The sequence below is a fragment of the Aquila chrysaetos genome, chromosome 11 (assembly GCF_900496995.4).
Source record: "Aquila chrysaetos chrysaetos chromosome 11, bAquChr1.4, whole genome shotgun sequence".
NCBI classification, from domain to species: Eukaryota; Metazoa; Chordata; class Aves; order Accipitriformes; family Accipitridae; genus Aquila; species Aquila chrysaetos.
Window position 1 is genome coordinate 12,850,281 of NC_044014.1, and position 20,823 is coordinate 12,871,103.

At 40.1% G+C, this 20,823-nt stretch overlaps 1 protein-coding gene across 1 annotated transcript in view; it reads left to right on the plus strand.

Annotated features, from left to right (window-relative positions):
- Positions 1–20,823, plus strand: part of SORCS1 (sortilin related VPS10 domain containing receptor 1) — a 310,322-nt gene that overhangs the window by 201,640 nt on the left and 87,859 nt on the right. The window contains 1 exon segment of the mRNA XM_030030553.1: positions 7,050–7,123. Coding sequence (XP_029886413.1) covers positions 7,050–7,123 — 74 coding nt within the window.

A 20,823-nucleotide genomic window follows, 5' to 3' on the forward strand; every position in this document is an offset into this window, starting at 1 on the left:
GCAGATCTCCACCTGCAGCCGGTGGAGTACCCCATGCTGGAGCAGATGGATGCCCAAAGGAGGCTGTGACCCCGTGGGAAGCCCACGCTGGAGCAGGCTCCTGGCAGGACCTGTGGCCCCGTGGAGAGAGGAGCCCACGCTGGAGCAGGTTTTCTGGCAGGACTTGTGACCCTGTGGGGGACCCACGCTGGAGCAGTCTGTGCCTGAAGGGCAGCACCCTGTGGAAAGGACCCATGCTGGAGCAGTTTGTGAAGAACTGCAGCCTGTAGGAAGGACTCACGTTGGAGAAGTTTGTGGAGGACTGTCTCCCGTGGGAGGGACCCCACGGTGGAGCAGGGGACGAGTGAGGAGTCCTCCCCCTGAGGAGGAAGGAGCAGCAGAGACAACGTGTGACGAGCTGACCCCAACCCCCATTCCCCGTCCCCCTGTGCCGCTGTGGGGGAAGGAGGTAGAGAAAATCGGGAGTGGAGTTGTGCCTGAGAAGAAGAGAGGAGTGGGGGCAAGGTGTTTTAAAATTTAGTTTTATTTCTCATTTACTCTTCTCTGATTTGATTGGTAATAAATTAAATTAATTCCCCCAAATCAAATCTGTTTTGTCTGTGATGGGAATTGCTGAATGATCTCTCTGTCCTTAACTCGACCCATGAGCCTTTCATTAGATTTTCTCTCCCCTGTCCAGCTGAGGAGGGGAGTGATAGAGCGGCTTTGGTGGGCACCTGGTGTCCAGCCAGGGTCAACCCACCACAGTAACTTTGCTTTCAAAGTCAGATGTTAAATGAGGAAATGTTTGTCTGTCTTCTTAGATGATATATAGATTACTGCGAGTGTAAGTTTTTGTTATGGTGAGTTTGATGAGTATGCAGGTAGCAGAGTTACCCACTGGCTCTGGGGAGTACAGAGCTTATTGGAACTGGGGAGGTATGAGGATTGCTCTCTTTAAGACAAGTTTGTGTTTACTAGCAACATCTGGTTGATGCCATGCTTTCTTACCTGTCAGGTTCAACAGCCAAATAAACAATTCAACCGCTTCATAAGAGCCAGATTTTTGGCTGGGAAAATCTCAGGGAAAATCCAGTGTTTGTAAGGGAAACAAGTGGTGCACAGTATAATTTTATTAAAGTGCGTGTCCAGGTACAATACTTTATGAAACTGTTAACAGCTCTTCTTTTTTTGTCCTGAAGATGTGAGTTTATGTCAGAAGATCTCAACTTCATAACTCAGTCAAACCCAAATAGACAAGCAGGGTCCTGTAGGACATAATCTCGTACCATCAGTGATTACATCAGAATGAATCAAATTTGTCTGATGTGTAGACAGCATCAGGCCCTCAAAGCTCATATCTTAACTACTTGTTTTCAAGTTTTTAAAATGCATATAGACTAATAAAAAAAAAAGACAAAGCCAAATAAGACTGCCAGTAAATTAGAGAGAGATGAATCCTCAGTTACTGTCATTTGGTTTAGCTCCATAAAAGTGAGTGAAGGTCTGAAATTTTATAGCACTCGTGACTCCCACACAATCCCTTTAGGAGAGGTGTTTTAAGGATGGGTCTGTATATTACACATTCAAGTTTCTCTATAGTTTTTTTAGTGGAGATATGCAACCTTTATCTCTAAAATGGTGAGAAGATTGTGTTCTTTACAGTAAGTATTTGTTTATTAGAGATATTGTTCACTAAGGTGTGTCCATTGGAAGAACTATTGAAGGAGTTGGTTACCTTCTGAATCCCTTTTTGATAGTCCAGTTATATAAGCTATGTATAAGACGTGTTTTATATATATAACATACAAGTTAATACCAACTTCATTGATATTAATGCTGGTGTTCAAATGTGATAGTATTTCAGTTCAGAGACTTGTAAAACATAAGACATTGATGAACAATGAGAAGAATGGAATCAATGGTATCTAAATATTTTCTGAGTCCTGTGAATTATTGAAAGCTGTTTCTGAAGCCAGTGTTAATATGGAAATCTTATGGCAGAACTGTTGTTTTTCTTATCCAACATTTCCAATAGTAGCCACCTTGTTCCAGAGGAAAGTACAAAACTCTTGGATTGCTGTGTTGCTTTGTGGATGAAAACAAAAGTATGACAAAAAATATGGGATAATCATCTAATTTCCACCATTCTGAATAGTGGAACCTTTTACTGAAATAACTGTTATGGGGAACACTTGGCCTTACACTTATCTACACTTAAAATTTCCTTGTATTTATAAAAGCTACTGAGAGCCCCAGCAATCTTTATGTTGTGTAAACACATGCTACAACAGGTGATTTCTACTCTAAAAAGGTTAGAAATCTGAGTGAAGGGAAGATGTGTAGGAGGTACAATACATGGGCGAACCAGGGAAGAATAAAATAGATGTAGTCAAACGATGGAAGGGGCCAGAGCTCTTTTACAGCTACCCATAGCACATGGGTAGATTATGAAACAATACAAGCGTTCATTCTATGCAAGACAGGGCAGAAGGGCAAAGAAAGATGCGTGGCAGAATGTATCCAGAACCATCCAAAAAATAGAGGGGTTTATGAAGCTAAGATCTTGAGAGCTTTTTGCTTTGGAGAGATTTTCCAGAGCTGAAGTAGAGAGAAGTGTAGAGTTCTTTTTCTTCTTCCCTAGTGCACACTTTCCCTTCCAGAAGTGATGTTGCAGTCTAGATCAGTTGAGTCAAATAAAATTCCAGTTATTCTTAGTGGAACGTTTTAGAAAAATATCATTTTTTTTCTCCCTACACTTTCTGGAATTTTGTTATTTTTTATAGTGCAAGCTGTTGAACTAAGGTAAATAAGCCAATCAGGTTTGACTAATTTCCGTTAAATATTTTACTTTCACTAAGAATTTATACGTACAGCTTCTTCCCCTTCATCAAATGCTTGGTTTTATAACTACAGACATTTCTAAAATATTTTATTTTTCTTCTGCATTTTCATAGGATTATAGGAAAGTTATCCTTTGTTTACAAACAATATTTTTTGTTTTTAAAAATATCTATATATTAAAGAATGTTTTGAATGTCTTAAATTGGAAATGTTATCAAAGAATATAGCCCAAAATGCAAAAAAAATTACACAAGTCTAAAATTAATGCTGGAAAGATCAGAAAATTAGAAGGGAAAGAGAAGGTTATGTGGCAACTGTATCCTGCTGTTACCCAGATTTCCCAGAGCATTTTAAGGTGAAGCTTACGCTATTGCTATGAAATACATGAGCAGCTCTTACGCTTCTCGCAGAGGTTGGGAAACAAATAACAGAGTGAGTATTGTACAGATATTGTTTGGTGTAGATAAGGAAAGAAGTTTAGTTTTCAGATGTCAGCTTTCTCTACTCCAGAAGACAGTAGTGTCATGTTGCAAGGAGGCTGTTTCTATAGCTGGGGGATTGTCTTGCAGTTCAGGGGGTTTATGTGAATCCCTGCTCAGCCTCAGAAGGTATTTGTAACCTTGTAAGCCTTTCCTTTTCCTCTGCATTTCTGTTTTCCCATATAAAAGAGGTAGGTTTCTACTTCACAGAATGTTAGGATTTAAAAAAGAAAAACAAAGCAAAACCAGACTGTTAATTATTCTTAAGTATTTGGGTATTACAGAGAAAAATAAATATACAAGAGAAGTGGAAGCAAGTAGAGAACTATTCCCTGATGAACAAGGGTCAAATCTGAGAGATCAATACAAGGTTTGTACTTCATAACAGTTTTATCTCAGTATAAACAGAAGTGTCAGATCACTGCTTGGCCCTCAGATGAAAACAAACATTGAAATTGTAATAGATTCCTTTTCTATTTGTGGTAGAAAAAGAAGTGTAGCAAAGAACATTACCTAATTTCAGTCTAATGATGAAAATTGTCATCAAGACAGCAGTGCTTGCCAAAGAAAATAAAATGTCATCTCTGAAAGAAGTGCATGCATCAGTCTATTACAAGATGTCCCAGGAGAGAGAGGGCTTTTATAACAACAACAAAATATGATGCTGAGTTTAAAAAATATCCATATGAGCACTATAATTGCTAAATGGGGAAAAATAATCCCAGTTGTATCATAACTGATATTTGACAAAAAGCCTCCAAATATTTCTTTTTTTTTCTGGTCTAACTAAATAAACTCAGTCTAAAATGAATGATACTTAGAATAAAATACTGAAAAAGTCCTCACTGCAAAGGATTTTTTTTTTTCTTTTTTGGGGGGCTGACACATAAGGTGGGGAATTCCCTCTTTGCTAAAGATATATTAATGCTGCTTGTGCTGCTATGAGTCAGTAAAGGCTGAGACTGGTGCCAAGATAACGGCAAAGGAGGAAAAACCTTCTAAAGCTTGGTTATTAAAGTGTCTCATCAAAGACAATGAGAGCTTTGGGCATGGGTTCCCAGAGAGCTGATATTTCTTTTTGAGAGCTGTTGCCTTTTCTCACGCACTGTCTCCAGGTCACTGGGCACCGGCTTCTAATTTGAAAGGCCAACCCTGACAGTAGAATTGCTATACCCATTTCCTCCCTTTGAAACAAACTTGTAAAGTCTTGCATTTCTCCACGTACTACCTGAATCACATGTCTCACTCAGAGCACACACCAAGAGTAAGCAGGGCTCCCTGGGTGCTGTGCAGCGTCACAGCTTCTGTTCTGCTGGGGGAGTTGTCGGATGCGCCAGGTGAAGAGCCCCTCCGAAGAGTTGTGCTGAAAGAGCCAGAGGGAAGCTGTGGCACTGGGGCCATTCAACCACCTGGCACTGCAGTGGGACTGCAGGCATGGCAGGGGGGATGCTACACAAGCACAGAGAAAGCTTTTGCAGGCTGTACTTAATTCATTCTGGATACTGTTACTATCACCGTTAAATTCAGAGAGGGGATAACCTGCTGAAAGCTGTGCTCAGGGAAACTGGAGAGGGAGTAGAGTGAGAGATACAAAAGGGGAAAACCAAGATTCACTGCGGTGATTTCTGCCATCTGAACATCAGTGTCCCTGGAAAGGTTACATCCAGTATATCCCTGGTCTGGAAACACAGAGGTGTTTGCTGAGTTGTGTGGATTGCTCCCTGTTCTTAGTTAAAGCATGATCTGAACTTTATTAAAACTTCAATTACTGTATGTCAAAGACATATTACTTGGCACAAAAGAAACTACTTTTCCACGAAAGGGAAAACATTGGCATCTGAGAGATAAATTGACAGTAGCTTATTGTTATTATGGTTTTGGTTTTGCTGCAATTACAAAAGCAGATCTAGAAATGGATTTTGAATGTGAAGGGGGGAAAATACCTCCTGCAGTGGTAAAGTTCTTGATTAGGTGACCTCAAAGCACTTTACAAAAGTCATTGTTAAATGTTCCTAAAGATCATCTTTAATTTTCAAAAATAAAAGTTTTCCTTAGTTATAGTTAGGGTCTCCTAAAGTTTCACATAAAAATGTTACTAGAATCTTCTACTTAAGGAAGAATAACGGACTCACCAATGAAGTTTTAAAAGGGAATGCATTTCTATCCACAAAGCTAAAGTGTTTTTCCTTTTCTTACCCTTGTTATCTTCCATCCCGTCTACCTTCTTCCCTCTCTGTTCTTTGATAGTGTTCAGAGAAAAAGAGGTGAATTTTTAGCTTTCATATTTTAAAGTAGATTTCAACATATGCCAGTCTACTGTTTACTAAAAAGCTGTTGTAATTAATTTCTCCATGTCCTTTGAAGGTTTTACAGTAGGGAAGCTGAGGGATATAGGGGTTTGCATTGGGAATGTAAATAAGAAGTAAATCTCAAGGTTTCTTACATCCCAGTCTCATAATTCTTAAAATACATTCAAACCATCTTTCTGATCAACACAAAGCTTTAAAATCATCTTCTTTCCTTCTCAGTCATTCTCACAGGCATCCATCTTTCTCTTTCCTGCCAATCTACTGCCACGACTCATTCAAAAAAATTTTTTCAAGGTTTACACATAAAGATTCAGATTGTTTGCATTTTGTGCAAGATCCCTAAAGTGGTGTCGTGAAAAGGCAGCTCACAGTTCAAAAAAGGGGTCCAATATCTTCCTTGCCAGAAAAGGGGACAGACCAAGTCTATCAAGCAAGGGAAAGAGGGGAAATAGGATGAATCTGCAAAAAAAAAAAAAAAATATATAGGGCTGACTGCCTCTTAGTGCTTCCATATGAGAAATTTGAAGTTAAATAAAGCATAAGAAAGACAGAACCCAAGTGATCCTTCCCTCTACTATCCTTCCGAGGATTACCTGATGGCAGCATTTACGGAGAACAGCTGTTTGTAAGTGCTTTGTAACAGTAACATTTGTACATCATTCTACAGAGATGCGTCAAAGTATTTATAATACTTGTAATATACTTTTTTGCTGACCTTTCTTAGTCTGGTTTGCTATTTATCATGGAAAGATTTTCTGAAATGATTGATGTAGTTGGATATTGTTTGTGTAACCAGACTAGGAGAAGGTGTCACATTGTTTGCAGAAGGACAGGACCAAAGGGAGAATTGCGAGTTTCCATGGTACAAGTAACTTGTGCTATTTAAACTCATTCAGTCTTGCAAGAGAAGTCTGGACATGTTTGAGCACTTTTTTGGTGCCAGATTGAACAAGCTCTCTCGGGATGGCTATAGGTAACTGGAAAAAGAATGACCTTCTAACATGGTATCAAGGAAGGCAACTGTGTATATCTGTTGTCAGAGCTAGGCTAGGTTATCAAACTGCTGTGTGATGCTGTACATTTGGTATCCACCATAAGTTCAAAAAAGGAAAAGGCAGCGTTCCCACATGATTTTATTACCTGAGAGTGCCACAAAGAGCTAGATGATGAGTTTGCAGTCATGGCAGGTTGTTGGGTGTACCCATACAGTGATGTCTCAGGTAATACCACTTGTGTCCCATGTCACACAGCACAGTATTGCCTCTGCCAATAAAAGTCACTGCAGACACTTTTCAGCTGCCTCAGGTGTGTGCCTTTGAGACTGGAAGAAGTAAAAGTCCAAGTCACTATCTCAGAAGTGTTGGAGGCTTCTTCAGATTAATTTCTCTATTATCTTTGTGTTTTACTGTGATTCATGACTGTTTGTTTTTGTCCCCAGTTATTCAGTTCAGTGGAGTTTGGCAGAAGATGGCTGCTTCTTCATGAGGGAGTTGCACCAAACAGGTTCTACTGGTAAGAGCAAAAACCTCTTCCTCATTTCCTAGACACAGCTTCCCAATACGTACAGAGATGTTGAAATGGGGGCTTGAAGGCAATATGGCTGAATGCAATCTGCACTGCTGATTTGTTGAAATTAATTTAGAACTGGTATGAAAGGGGCATTATTCCTCCTGTTACTGTGTTTATACAGCACTTGGAAATGGAGTCTTTGATCTAAGGATGATGTACAACTGAAATATACTGAATAATATTCTGGAGAAAGCATTGATTTGGGAGGGGAGAGTTCTGCAATTTCCTGTGAACATTTCGAGTTCGAACACAACTCTGTTCAGCATACGCTTGTTTGCTTTTGCACCAAGTATAAAGAAGAGATCAATCTGGTCCTGCTACCAGTGAGGGCCAAAGACTGAAGTCTTGGAGTCTTTGAGGATACTAGCATTTCTGCCACAGGTAACAGTGGACATCCTCCAGTGGCTGGTGTTATGCTTTTAACTGCTGTTAAACCTGCTTCAGTCCTTGAAAGTGAGCAAGTTAATGACCGTTCAACTAGGCACACACAGTTCTTCATTATGAGCTTAAATCACTCTGCAATACTGCTTCTAAGCAGCAGTGCAAGATTTCCAGTCAGATTTCAGGCTGTATGAATCAGTCATGTGTAAGTTCCTCCTGCTGAATCTTTGAATGTCAGTCAGTTACAGTGTTGGCAAAACATTTGCATGTTTGATGCCAAAGTTACCTTAAAGAAGTATCATAGCTCTTTGTCACTGATGCAGGCTTAACTCTTTGCTGCATTAACTTATGCTATACACTTTGTATCTAAATTCACTTAGGGCCATAGCCTACATGGTTATGATTAAATCTGAGCATCTCACAATTTTTAATTTTTGGGGTGTCTGTAATGGATGATTTGACTTCAGATTCAAACACTTGCAGTAGCCACCACCACTGAAAAATAACCCCGGATATAAGTCCAAACTTTATTCTGCAGTTCTTCACTACTAGCAAATTTCTTTATTTTGAGTCTCATCTCCTTCAGTTTTAGTAATCACAGATTTACCCAGTGATTCTGGTGTACTGATTCTCTTCTCATGTTCTGATTGCAGGCAGAACTCTTTGCATTTGCTTTCCGTACCAATGATTTGCGTACGCAGTGTAAAGCTCTGTAACCATGCTTGCAGTAAAATACTTATCTGAAACACCTCCATGCTGTCATGCAATAGCAATTAGTGTAACTTCGACTTATGTTGAAAAGAAAGCTGAGGAGCGAAGGAGACACTGGACTGTTTTCCTGCAAATGTGGTTGTCATAGTCTAAATCAAAGATAAGTTTAATTTTTTATATTTTGGCTTACTCCTCTTTTTGCTTACACTGGTGTAAATCTGCGAGACTTCTCATCAGCTCTTTATGGAAGCAGTAGTCCACCTGTGAGCAGAAGTTGGCCCGTGTCCTATGAATCTGGCCTTTAAAAGAGAAGCTTTTGATAAAATAGTCATCTTGAAATCAGGATGAGCTGAACCAGGTGATTAAAATGAGACCTCCATGGTAGCTTCTAAACTATAAGTTTGTGCCAAAACCACAGGGTTTGAACATATCAAGATTCAGGAGTGGTTCAGTCAAATATTTTCTTTTAATTTATGGAAGAAGTAAGAGCTCTAGGTCAAATTTACTTCCAAAGTTGAATTTATATTTGGTCTGCAAAGGATATACCAGAGATTTTGTTTGCTGCTCCTGCTTTTTAATCCTTTCTCAGAACCTGTGTTAGCTGAAGCTTTTGCAAACTAAATTCCATTTTTAACTTAAACTTGGTTTTGTGCGAGTGTCTGTATAGATAGGCGCATATATATTTATGTCACTCGTATTTCTTTCCTCCAGGACTCCTAACAGGGTTTCAAAATGTCAGATGCAAACACACAGCCCCACATATCTCTTGGTTTTTTTTCTGGGCTAATAAAAGCAGAAAGTCCTAGAGATCTGGGAACCCAGTCTTTGAGACATCCAACAAAATTGTACTCACTGAAGAGGTTAGAAAGCTGGAAAGAATGTCCCTGTTCCCGGATCCCTGTGTCCTGTACTGCACTCCAAACCTCTTGAAATTTCCCATCATTACTTACAGTAGTGGTTTATTGTGAATTGAGCTGATGGATGCCTGCAATTAGAATAATGATGAAAATGTTCATTTTCCCTTTCCATGGAGCTCACACTTTGAAGGCCTCTTAGAACCTAACAAATAAGAGAACTCAGGCATGGAGCTTCAAAGGCAAAGAGTAAGTTGAAAAGATGAAAAGATGTTCCAACCACCCATCTAATTCCCTACAGCCATAAACAAAACATGAAACTGCAAGCCTGTATTTTCACCTTGAACAAAATGTCCCTTGCATAACACACCTCAGTGTAAGCTAGACTGTACTTCTGCTATCAAAAGTAAAAATAATACAACTTGTGGAGACAGTGTTGCATCTCATTCTGGCTTATTTATTATGATTGTCACCACCTTGGAAAAAAATACTGTTAGCTGCAATTATATGGACACTGTCTGTTCTCAAAACCATCCATAGTAGAAAACAGAGCTGTGCATGTGTAATTGAGAACATGTACACCACAGAGAGCAACACTGGGCTTTTCTATGCATTTCCATTTCTGTGCAGCCAAGTACCTGAGGACAAAATAGGCACTGTAGTGCTGAATCAGAAGGTCGGCCTTTTGCTCTCAGAGTGTGGCCACTGCTGACTCCCCATGCAAGAAAAGCAAAAGAGAACTGGGACATAAGAGGGTGCAGATGTACAGTTGAAATCCAAACTTCTACAGCAACACCTCTATAGCCAGTGCTGATGTGCAAGTTGGGTAGAGCCTTGCTCAGTGCCCTGTGGTTGTTGTTTTTTAAATTAATTATTATACATTTTGGCTTAGAAATATGCAGAGTCTAATCAACCTGAAAAGTCAGATGACTGGCTTCCAGTTATTCTTAAGAACAGAAAGGAATAGTGAAGGAAAATGTCCTGAAGTCACAACTTTTCAAGGAAAGACGACTGTGGAGATACTCTCTCCTGTTCGTGGTGCTTTCTCTAAATCAAATGGTTTTGAAGAGATACAACACAGCTGTATTGTGTATGAGGGCTATATTCCGATATCTAAGGAAGGCTGAGAAGTTGCTTTAATACAGACTGCTTCTAGGACTATCTAAACTGGGACTTTTCAGGAAGACGCTGGGACAGATCAGGAAGACACAGAGCAAAGCTTTTGGCATCAGGCCTTCTTGAGGCTGTGTTTACTTAACGCTGCTTCTTTTGACAGGGAAGGAACATCTGAAGACTTTAAAGACACTTAAACAGATTCAAATGGTTGATGAAAGCAAAGGTGCATTTTCCTGATTGCTCGGAGATATTTTAATTGCCATTTTACTCTGTTATGTGGTCTTGTAAATAGTTTGTGGGTCACTCTAAGTCTTGTGAATAAACACCACCGAGCTTGCTAGTTTTAGTCTTGAGAAGGCTCTGCCTGTAAATGATGTCAGAGAAACTGTAGTGTCTTTTACAGCTGCATTTCTTACATCTGTTTCCAAGAGAATTTTCTTTTTTATTCACTTATTTTTGGCTGCTCTGTGAAACACCCCCTCCTACTACCATCCCAGAGAAATTTAATCCCCCGAAGAACAACATCAAAGCAATCTACTGATGCCTACTGCATAACTCTGGGAAAACACTGTGTAGAGACATCTCAGCTCCTTGTAGCTCATATGTATTTTGTATTCTTGTATCCTCTGTTTCATTAAGAGGAGTCATTAACATGAAAATAGAATCTTTGTTCAGAGCTCCTCTGTTCCCCCTTTCATTCTTCCACCTACAGCTCTAAGTGATGCCCTGACATCCACACTTGTGATGAAAGAGACTGTTATGTCACTCTGTGGAGGAAGATATCAGATGGGGGATGGCTGGGGTTAAACCACGACAGCAGATAAACTTAATCCTGTAGAATGAGGGGTGACTGGAATTTTCTTATCTTAAGAAAAAAAAAAAAAAAAACAAACCAAGAAGGAAAAAGGGATCTGTAATTCTCTACCTCATTAAAAGGTTGTGAGGACACATTTGTGCTGGGCAGGCTTTAGTGATGGGCTCCTGTAAAACTGACACCTCTAATAATTGCTATAATTCAGGTATCATCACATATCTGCATAATCTAGGTATGTGAAAGTGGTATACTGAGGAAAGCATAATCCACTCAGAGAGACAACTGTATGTTATGTGTCTAACGGAAACATAAAAGAATCCACACTGCATACAACCCCAAGGCACTGCAGTTCTACATTGTATCAACGGTTTTCATGGTTTTTATTATTCCTCTGGCAGGTTCTTGAGATTTTGCTGTTAAATGTACTGTGACAGAAGAATGCATGAAAGTTATCAAGGTGCTTAGCAATTCTAGAACTGTGCTCTATGAAAATACCCTGATTAACTAGGAAGGAGTATTCTAAGCAGTATTAGTTCAGCAGGGTAATACAGAAACAGCAAGTTAATATACATGGATTATTGCTGATAGCACAGTGTTTACTAATGTAGTTGGCATTAGGGGAAGAGAAAGCAGTAGATGTTAGTTAAAAGAGTTGGATAAATGCTTTATTTAAATACTTCTGAGTTTATTTTTCTGATACTTGGTGATTTTCAGCATATATTCCTATGGAGGAATTTTGCTGGCAAAGGTGCTGGTTTATAGTGAATACAGATGTGAACACAATTGGTCAATCAGTCATATTGGGAATTACTTTACTTTTTTCCTTGCTTTTTTAAAGTGGTCCAGTCATCTAGTCAAAGTTCAACAGTGATACATTGTGACTTGCAAATCCAAATATTTGTGACCAGTAGTTGCAAAAATAGTAGTCAAAGTGCATATAGTTCAGTATGGCCAAAATACATATGCAGAAATTGCTCATTAAAGGCTAGATTTTTTTTCTGGTCCTCAGATCAAGTCATGCCTTCAACCAGAAATTATTTTCTAAAAGTCAGTAAGTCAAGGTATCACAATTAGAGCTGGCCATGAAAAAATAGAAATAAGAGGTTAAAAAGCTCATTAAAATGTCTGCAAAATGTAATGGTTTTTAATCAAAATGAGACACTTTTTGAAAAGATTCTCAGCTAATTCTAATCATAATGTAACCTTGAAAAACTTAAGCGGGGGGGGGGGGGGGGGGAGTAATAAAGCAAAATAACAGCAGTGTCTTAAAAACTAGCATAAAATGAACAATAGAAAAGCCCAGCTAGTAAATTATATTATCAAGTTATAATCATTAACCGTATCAGTGCTATTGAATTTTTTTTTTTTTTACTTCTTTGGGTATTGCACCCAGGCAAGCAAGTAGGAGAAATACAGAATACATACTTCGAGAAGATCAGAGAGCTTTAATGATGAGAGGGCTGGAACACCTCTCCTATGAAGAAAGGCTGGGAGAGCTTGGGTTGTTCAGCCTGGAGAAGAGAAGGCTCCAGGGGGACCATATTGTGGCTGTTCAGTACTTGGAGGGGGCCTACAATCAAAATGGAGAGACTCTACTGGTACAGGGACTGTAGTCATAGCACAAGAGGTAACAGTTTTAAACTTAAAGAGGGTGGATTTCTATTAGATATAAGGAAGAAATTCTGTACTATGAGGGTGGTGAGACATTTGCCCAGATAAGCTGTGAATGCCCCATCCCTGGAAGTGTTCAAGATCAGGATGGACGGGGCTTTGAACAACCAGATGTAGTGAAAGATGTCGCTGCTATGATTCTGAGGTAACTGTCTTGATTAGACAAAAAATACAGCTCAGGGTTTTCCTGCACTTCATAGGTGTAGCAGGCTGATTGGAAGTAAAAACATATCATAGCATATCTCATTTCCAGTAGGGTCATGTGTCTATGATGTTAATGATTCCCTGAAGAAATTACAGGAGTTATGTCAGTTTGGTAAGAGGTGTTGCTATGTCTCCACTCTGTCTTGTTTTTTCTGAGTATGAGGAGAAGAGAATGGATGCAAACATTGTAAAAAAGCAGCCAACCAACCTTCCCCTCAAACAATACAAAGATATGCACACACACTGAACGGAAAAAAAGATAAACTGGTAAGCAGCTGGGAGGACAGATGAGTAGATAGGGCTATATTTGTGTTTCTTTTATGAGCAATGGCAAAGAAAGTTAATCTTCAGAGTAGAATTATAGAGTATATATCTTTTCTTTTGCAGAGGAGGCTAGAGACTGTATTTTAAAAGCTCTGACTGTGTTCATCGGAGCAGCTGAAAGAGCTGAAAATCAAGGGAAAGAAGTGTCAAAGCCCTCTTAAAAACTTCATTATATTCAAGCAGTTGGAGCAAGCTGGGAGAACTGTCCCAGTGTTCCTGTCAGATCTTGGCTTGGTGAGATTTGCACGCCCACCCAGGTGGGCTGAGGCAATTTAAATGGCATGGTATCTGGGCTGTTTACAAATGATGCTGTGTATTGCTGAACAAGACCTTTTAATCACTGCAGGGCAACTGCTGGAGGCTGACAGGGAAGATGCCAATCAAAGGCCATTGTAACAGCCTGTCCAGAAAATCAACCGCTGGATCTAACACACAAGCCATACCCGATGAGTTGAAGTGTACTAGAAATGTAATTAAACATATATGTATTTCATAGCTTAAATATGGTGGAGAGGGGCACATCGCAGAGGAACCCATGACAGTTTTCAGGAGACCCGAATTAAGCAACTGACTGATTAAATCCTTTTTTTTTTTTCTGAATTGAACACCACACATTTGCTTCCAGTTTGACTTTGGGAGAAAGTCAGACTGAAGGTCCGAGCCTCTATAACACAGGCTGCTATTACCTTGCTAATATTTTTAGGCAGCTTCATGGCTGCCAGCCTAAGGATACGGATGAGCTACAGGCAAGCAATGCTGCCAGGGACCCGAGTGACGAGCAAGTCTGAAACTGGGCCTTTCCTTGGCCCTTACCATGCTGCTGCTGCTAACATTACTGATGGTGAGTGACACACATTAGAGCACTTTGTCACCATTCAGTGCCCCTGACATTTACCATTTTCTCACCAGAAGGGTCAGTGTTACATCCTGCCCAGCCAGGGTGCAAGGAAGCGTACTGTGAGTTGGCAGTGTTCACTAAAGATCTCACTGGCTTTTCTATGGATTTAGTGAAAACCTCTGCTTACAGTTCTCAGACAGCTGGACCCTGATGTAGCTCTATGTTTTTGGAACAAATGAAGGCTGAAATCTCTCAGGTGTATCTTGGGAATTAGGATTTTATTCCTGTCTGGCTTCCAGAGATACAAACTTGCCAGCCCCATCTGGGTCAGCAAGGACAGAAAAAAGACATGCAGCATCGTCTTTCTGTTGCTGTGAAAAGCTCATTTAGACTCTTTGGATTTATAATAAGTTTTAGTTCTTAAGAAACTGATATCCAAAATACATATCTTTCTTCCCTACATGAGGCTGAGAAAAATGCCCAAAGTCACACAGCAGAGGTTGATAGCCCTCTGGTCCTCTGAGTCTATAATAACCAGATCCTCTGGTGCCAGTAGTCTCTTGAGAGAACTTGTTACTCATAAACAAATGAAGATTTGTCAGAGCAAAATCTAACTCCTCAGTCCCAAATCCTTAGTTTGGCAGAGTTCCCCTTTGTGAGAGAAAAAGTGTTCTCAACCCTATTTGATTATCATGGGGACTCTAAAGATGGGGGTTAAATAGTAACTTGAATGTTCTCCTAAAAGTCATAACTGAATAGCATCTTGACCATTTACCTGATTCTGACCTCTTCCTCCCCTTAGAATCTTGTTCTCTAGTTGCGAATAGGGAGAAGAAGTATATTCACCTGAATAAGCCTTTTGGGACTGAGAGGCCCCAGTCTGATTGATGCATAGGTTGGTGTATTTTGGTTTTCCCAATTCAGCTGATTTATCTTAAAAAATTATGCAGGGATACTTTATAAATGAGTACAGACTCCCACAAGCTTCAGCTTCTCTCCCATTATCCACTTCCCACCATTAAAGATCTGCAGAAGTAGGCAGGCATCCATATACCAGGTTCAAAATTTGATTTTGGGGTTACTCAGTAGCAGAAGCCTGCAGTGCTACGCAGGACCCTGGAACGTGTCGGTCTTCAACGGGCATTGGACTAAGAAACTGTTTTCCCCATATGCACCTATAAAGGGCAGCCCTTGAGAAGGTGAGGCAGTTGCATAGTAGTTAGCTGTGGATTTGTCTAGATCTACGTCAGGAAGGTTTCACTGCCATTTTCTGTTGTATGTTTAATGAGCAGCATACTGTGTTACCAAAGTTGACTTTTCACTCTTGCTGTAAATTACTTCCCGGCCTCCTCCAGCGCATACCGACTGGGCCACAGCACTATAAGAAGGCAGAAACACGCATCTTAACACAGTGGGAAACTGTGATCTTATTAGACGGTACCAGCAGAGAAGCAGTAAATCAGGTACGTTTGGTCCATTATATCAGGGAGCTGAGTTTGGAGGCTATAACTAGAGGGTACCTTCCTCCTTTTCTCCCTTCAAGCCAGTACAATGTCTTAAGTATCCTGCAATATATGAAAAAGAGATGTAGAACAGGAGGACTATCTTAAAATCAGGATCTAGTCCTGGTAATTAAATTTTATCCTCTTAGTTTAGATCCTCATTTTAAGACATTCCTCCTGCGCAGCATTACCAGCAATAGATACCTACGTCCCTGAGAATTCGCATCCATCTATTTCAGAGTTTTAGCCAAGTTTCCTCTGTGGAGCTTCCCACAGAGCTGTGGTGTTACTGCAGTGGGGGAGAAGGCTGGGCTTGCTACTGTCCTCGAAGCTGTGGGGTATGTGGACATCATGGGGTGGAAGGCTGTGGATAATCCTGCCTAGGGTTGTAAAAAATGGTAGTGAGAGTAGAAGAGACTCCCTATGGCCTGGAAATCACACTACTACCCCCATTTACCTACTCATCTATTTTAGTGTTAGCAGCAACAGCCACCTGTTTTTCTGGGTCAGTGTTGTGAGGTGCTTTACTCACTGCACTGCTATTTTCCATCAGTTCTAGAGAAAAGGTGACAAACCGAGTAAAGCATACCATAGGATGGATTTGCCCAGTGGCTGCCAGTTGAATTGCAAAAAATTATATCATTTCATCTAATTCGACAATGTGGGAAAGAATAGTGCAGAGATGTAGCAGGGAAAATCTGATTAGATTATTGTCAGGGGAGATTTATTGGCCAGATATAAAGAAATGAAGTGCTGATTTATGCCTGTATGGAATCTGGCCCTTTGCTTCTAAAACATGTCAGGAGAATATGGTTAAGAGATGTTAAAGCTAGAAAGCAATCTTTAAAGTATGTTCCAGGAATAGTAAAATCTGTAAAATTTCACATAATAGGGACTGAACTAAAGAAACCACAAGAATTTCCTCCCACACTAAGCTCCCTGGGGCAGATTCACTGACCTCTGCAAGCAAAAAAAGGAACAGAGAGTATCTGCAAAGTCCTCATGGAGTCAGTATAGTAGTAAAAGAAAAAGGAGCCTGGAGGACTCTCAGGCTCTATTTTTGTCTATGCCACATAACAACTGTGTGATCTTCGTCAAATCAATGAGGTTCCTGTGCTCTTGACTAATCATTGGAGTTTATCTATAAAGCTGAGAACAAAAATTTTCCTCAACCCCTATTTCTAACTTGGTCTGCTGGTCCTGTACTTTTCCATAGGTCTTGAACAAATCAGTAGCATGCAGGGAAGGTTCTTAAAGGTTGATTGTCAAGTACTTTTGTATCTTGGACAAAAAGCTCCCTGTTCAGTGCTACATGTTCCTATTTTTATGAATGGCCATTAGGATTTAGAGTATTACAGAGGCATCAGTGGAACCAAAAAACTGATGCTATGAGGACTCCATGAACATCACCCACTGTTGTTTTCCTTCTGTCCTTTAAAACAAAACCAAAACCCTGCCATTCACTAAGTTGGAATAAGCTGTCAGGTTTTTAACGTGAAGTGGCAGGATGTGTCCCAGAGGCAGTGGGGGAGCTGGTTTTGCATTGGCAAGATTTACGATAAGGGATTTGCATGAGTGCTGAGGCTAAAGGAAGATAAATCCCCAAAGGCAAATTCTACCAATAATTGAATTACAAAGCCATTATCATGTGCTGAACAGAGCAACTTTATAGCTCTATTGTGACAGGATAAAGCTTTTTAGAATATTTATGTTCATAGGACAACTTTGGCATAAGGATCTCTGAGAGTATGTTCTCTCTTCCACCTGTCTGTTGCAGCTAATTAGTCTTTCTATGTAATGCAGTATATGTGGAGATGGAGGTGTGCTCAAATTGGGACTGGGAAGAAGGAATGCTGAAGGTCAGGAGAAATCTCAAAATAAATAGCACGTTAAGCACAAAGTCATCTGCAGAATGCAACTAGAGTCTATTGTCCAGAAAGAGAATCAGGACAGGTTGTGGAAAGGGGAAGAGAGGGCATAGAGCCAAATGAGCATTTTTAGTGATGAGGGATCTAACTAGATTTTCCAAGCGATATGTTACTTTTCTGTTTGGTATTACATTGCAGCCACTTCTAACCTACTCTGAGTCAGTGTCGATAAGCTCAAAATGGCCAGAACTGTGTGGATTCTCATTCCACCCACCTTAGTAGAGTCATGCTGTTATCTGTCATTTATCTGCCATCCTTCACTGCATGAAGAAATCAGACCTGTTTCCCCCAAAAGAAGGTGAGGGATGGTCGTAGGAGTCCCGATTCTGCACTTGTTAATTTCCTCAGAGACGTGGGAAAGCTGCATTACACCTCTGTCCCCATGTAAAGAATGAACAACATTTGCACTAGTTCTCTCTGTGAAAAGGACATGATAGCATTTCTGTTCTTCCAACCTTTCATTCTGGGCTATTTGCATTGAAAATTCTGTAAAATAATGTTGTCTTTTATTGCTTAGGTTAAAAGACCTTTGATCTTGGCTGCTGTGAGCATGTATGATACAAGGAATACATATGAAAAGTTTGCCATCAAGTTTCTTGTGCATGTAATCCCAGATATGGTGTGACTGTGTCTGAAGTCAAGCATCCAAACCCAAAGGCACCCAAAGCTACTTTCCAGAATGCATAAACCCTTGAGATGGAGCCCTTATTGTCTGGTTCTTTGTTTATGAAAAACGGTAGTTTTAAATTAAGTATACCAAGTGGAAGCTTTTGCTGTCTTCACAATGATGCCTTTTTGCAGTTCTGAGTGGTCTGACTGCCTTGCAAGCCTCATCAGTTCCCAGCATCCATAAACAATTGCTTTTGTCCCTAGAAGTGAAAAAAGATAGAAGAGGTGGAAACCTCAGGATAACAGGGTCTCTATTGAATTTCCTTGGCTCAGAAGAGCTGACAGGCCAAGGAAGCCAAGGTTTTTGAAATGTTTCAGAGAGAGAGATGGCAAGGGGTTGGTCACTACAGAAATATGCCAACTAGCATTTGCTGTGCAATGGGCAGTGCCAGGCTGCTTTTGTTTAGTTCAGCCTAGTTCTAAAACAGAGGATGATTTGGGGTCTTTTCCCTGTGCTGCTTCTCACGGTGGATGTAGAATCTGCATTCAGAGCAATTACTGCGCTGCAGCCAGTGATATCGATTTGTGAAGCTCTCAAGTGCAAATGACTACTTAGCAGGCTTGATGTGATTAAAATTTTAGGAAGCAACTTTGTAATAGGACTGTGGGGGTCCTACATTTTTCATAATGTGAGCATCTTCTACATAAAGGCAGTGGGATCACTGCCTTGCACTCCCCTTGGCTTTTTAAAATCCTTTATTTGTTGCCCTAGTTTATTTTTGGAGAAACTTCTGAGAAATCAGTTGTTCCTCCATACCCCAGTTCTTTGCAGGGTGCTTGGTTTATAAGCTATCAAATGCACAGCACTTTTCCTTGATTAGCTTCTGAAGTGTACATTGACCAGGTTGCATTGACCATGTGCATAAAAGATAATGAAGTAGAGCGGGCAGTTGTATCAACTTAGAAACACTGAGTTTGAGGCTTTGGTGTTATCTATGGCGAATCCAGCATGTGTGTGGCAAATCCTTCTTCCATGTGTGAAGCTTGTATTTATTGAGGGATCTAGTTTTGGCATAAGAACCTTAAAATCTCCAGTCAGGACTGGAATTTATTTGTAATTAGTTGGGTTTATTCATTTTGTTTCATACTGATGCCATGGGCTTTAAAAATTAAAAAAAATTCTGGTCAGTAAGCTCTCAGCAGAATCCAGATGGGAGTGATATGTTTCTAGATGTCAGCTGTGTACAGCTAATATTGATTTGAGCAGATACATATTTGTATTTTGCCTGTCCTTTGCAACTGATTGTTCATGTTATCATTTAATATTATGGGCCTGACTGTGACCTTGTGCTGTCACAAATGAATTAAGCCTATTATATATCAAAGTAATGGAATGTGTATTTTCTAAGGTAGGAAGAAAGATGTAGCAGATAGGAAGACCTGGATATGGTTCTTGTCTCTACCTCAGATGTCCTGTTTGACTTTAGGAACTCCCTTAGATTCCCTGCGCATTAGTTTTTTTCTTCGTTTGTCATCACATTTCTAATTTGCAGGGGTTAAGAGATATCAAAAGAATGGAAGCCCTTGAGCAGATGAATAATGTTTATCACCAGTCATGTTTCAGCCATCCTTGTTCTGTACATCCTTGGGACAATTGATGGCTTAATTCTACTTTGAGTTGAAGCTTCTGCAGTCCCACTACTGGCTTTTGTAGTGTAAGACTAAGTAATATGCAGGTCACTACAGCTGTAGCCTTCTAACTTTCAGGGCTTGGTGGGTCCAGATATTTATATGCTTCTTTTAAGACATTTAAGAGTTTGATGTAAATTATGGCTCATACCACAAGTGAAAACAACAGCGACAATTACGTCCCATCCATCAGCGAGACATCTCGTTCTGAATTAGCTGTCTTTGTCTGAGAAGATGCAACAGAGGTGTTTCTTAGGGTCAGAATAGCACTGCGAGGAGCAAACTCACAAAGCACCTGGCTGTAGACTCACAGGCTTTAACTAGGGCAACAAGTTCTTTGCTGGATGAATACCATTGTTGTGTGCCTCTGAAGAGACAAAGCGTTCAAATCCATGGAATATAATCCGTGTTTCTTTGGAGAGTTCACATCCCCATGGGGCTGTGTGAGGTCAGGAGGAGGAATGCATTGACAAAGCTGTACTGTGTCTTCTGCAATTACTCAGTTCCAGGTGTGCTTAAAGCCCGCTTGAATAGACAAGAATAAAAAGGAGATATGCCAAATTACAAGCTTAGTCCTTCTGCAGTTTTTTAGAGCTGTTTGCCACTGGCATCTATCTATCTCAAACTGAATTGTAACTATCAGGCCCAGCATTTTGGCCCTAAATCTGCTGATGATAGCAGGTAAAGGAAAAATGCCCTAGGAAGGTACTCCCTTCCCACCCACTTGGTGTCCATTATCAGGAAGAAAGAATTTTAAATGGAAGTTGAATGTTTAGGAGAAAAAGACCTTGCCATAAATGTTATTAAAAATTGAGGAGAGGTGAAAGCAATGCTGGCTCAGAGTCTTTTCTGAAACTTCCAGTCCCCAGCAAAGGAGAACAACAAATTCAAACCTTTTCTAGCTAGAGAATTGTTACAGATTTTGTCAAGCAAAGCTAAGGTTTAATCAGAACACAAATAGTCTTGTTATTGTTAACATTTTTATAATGGTTATTAGTTAAT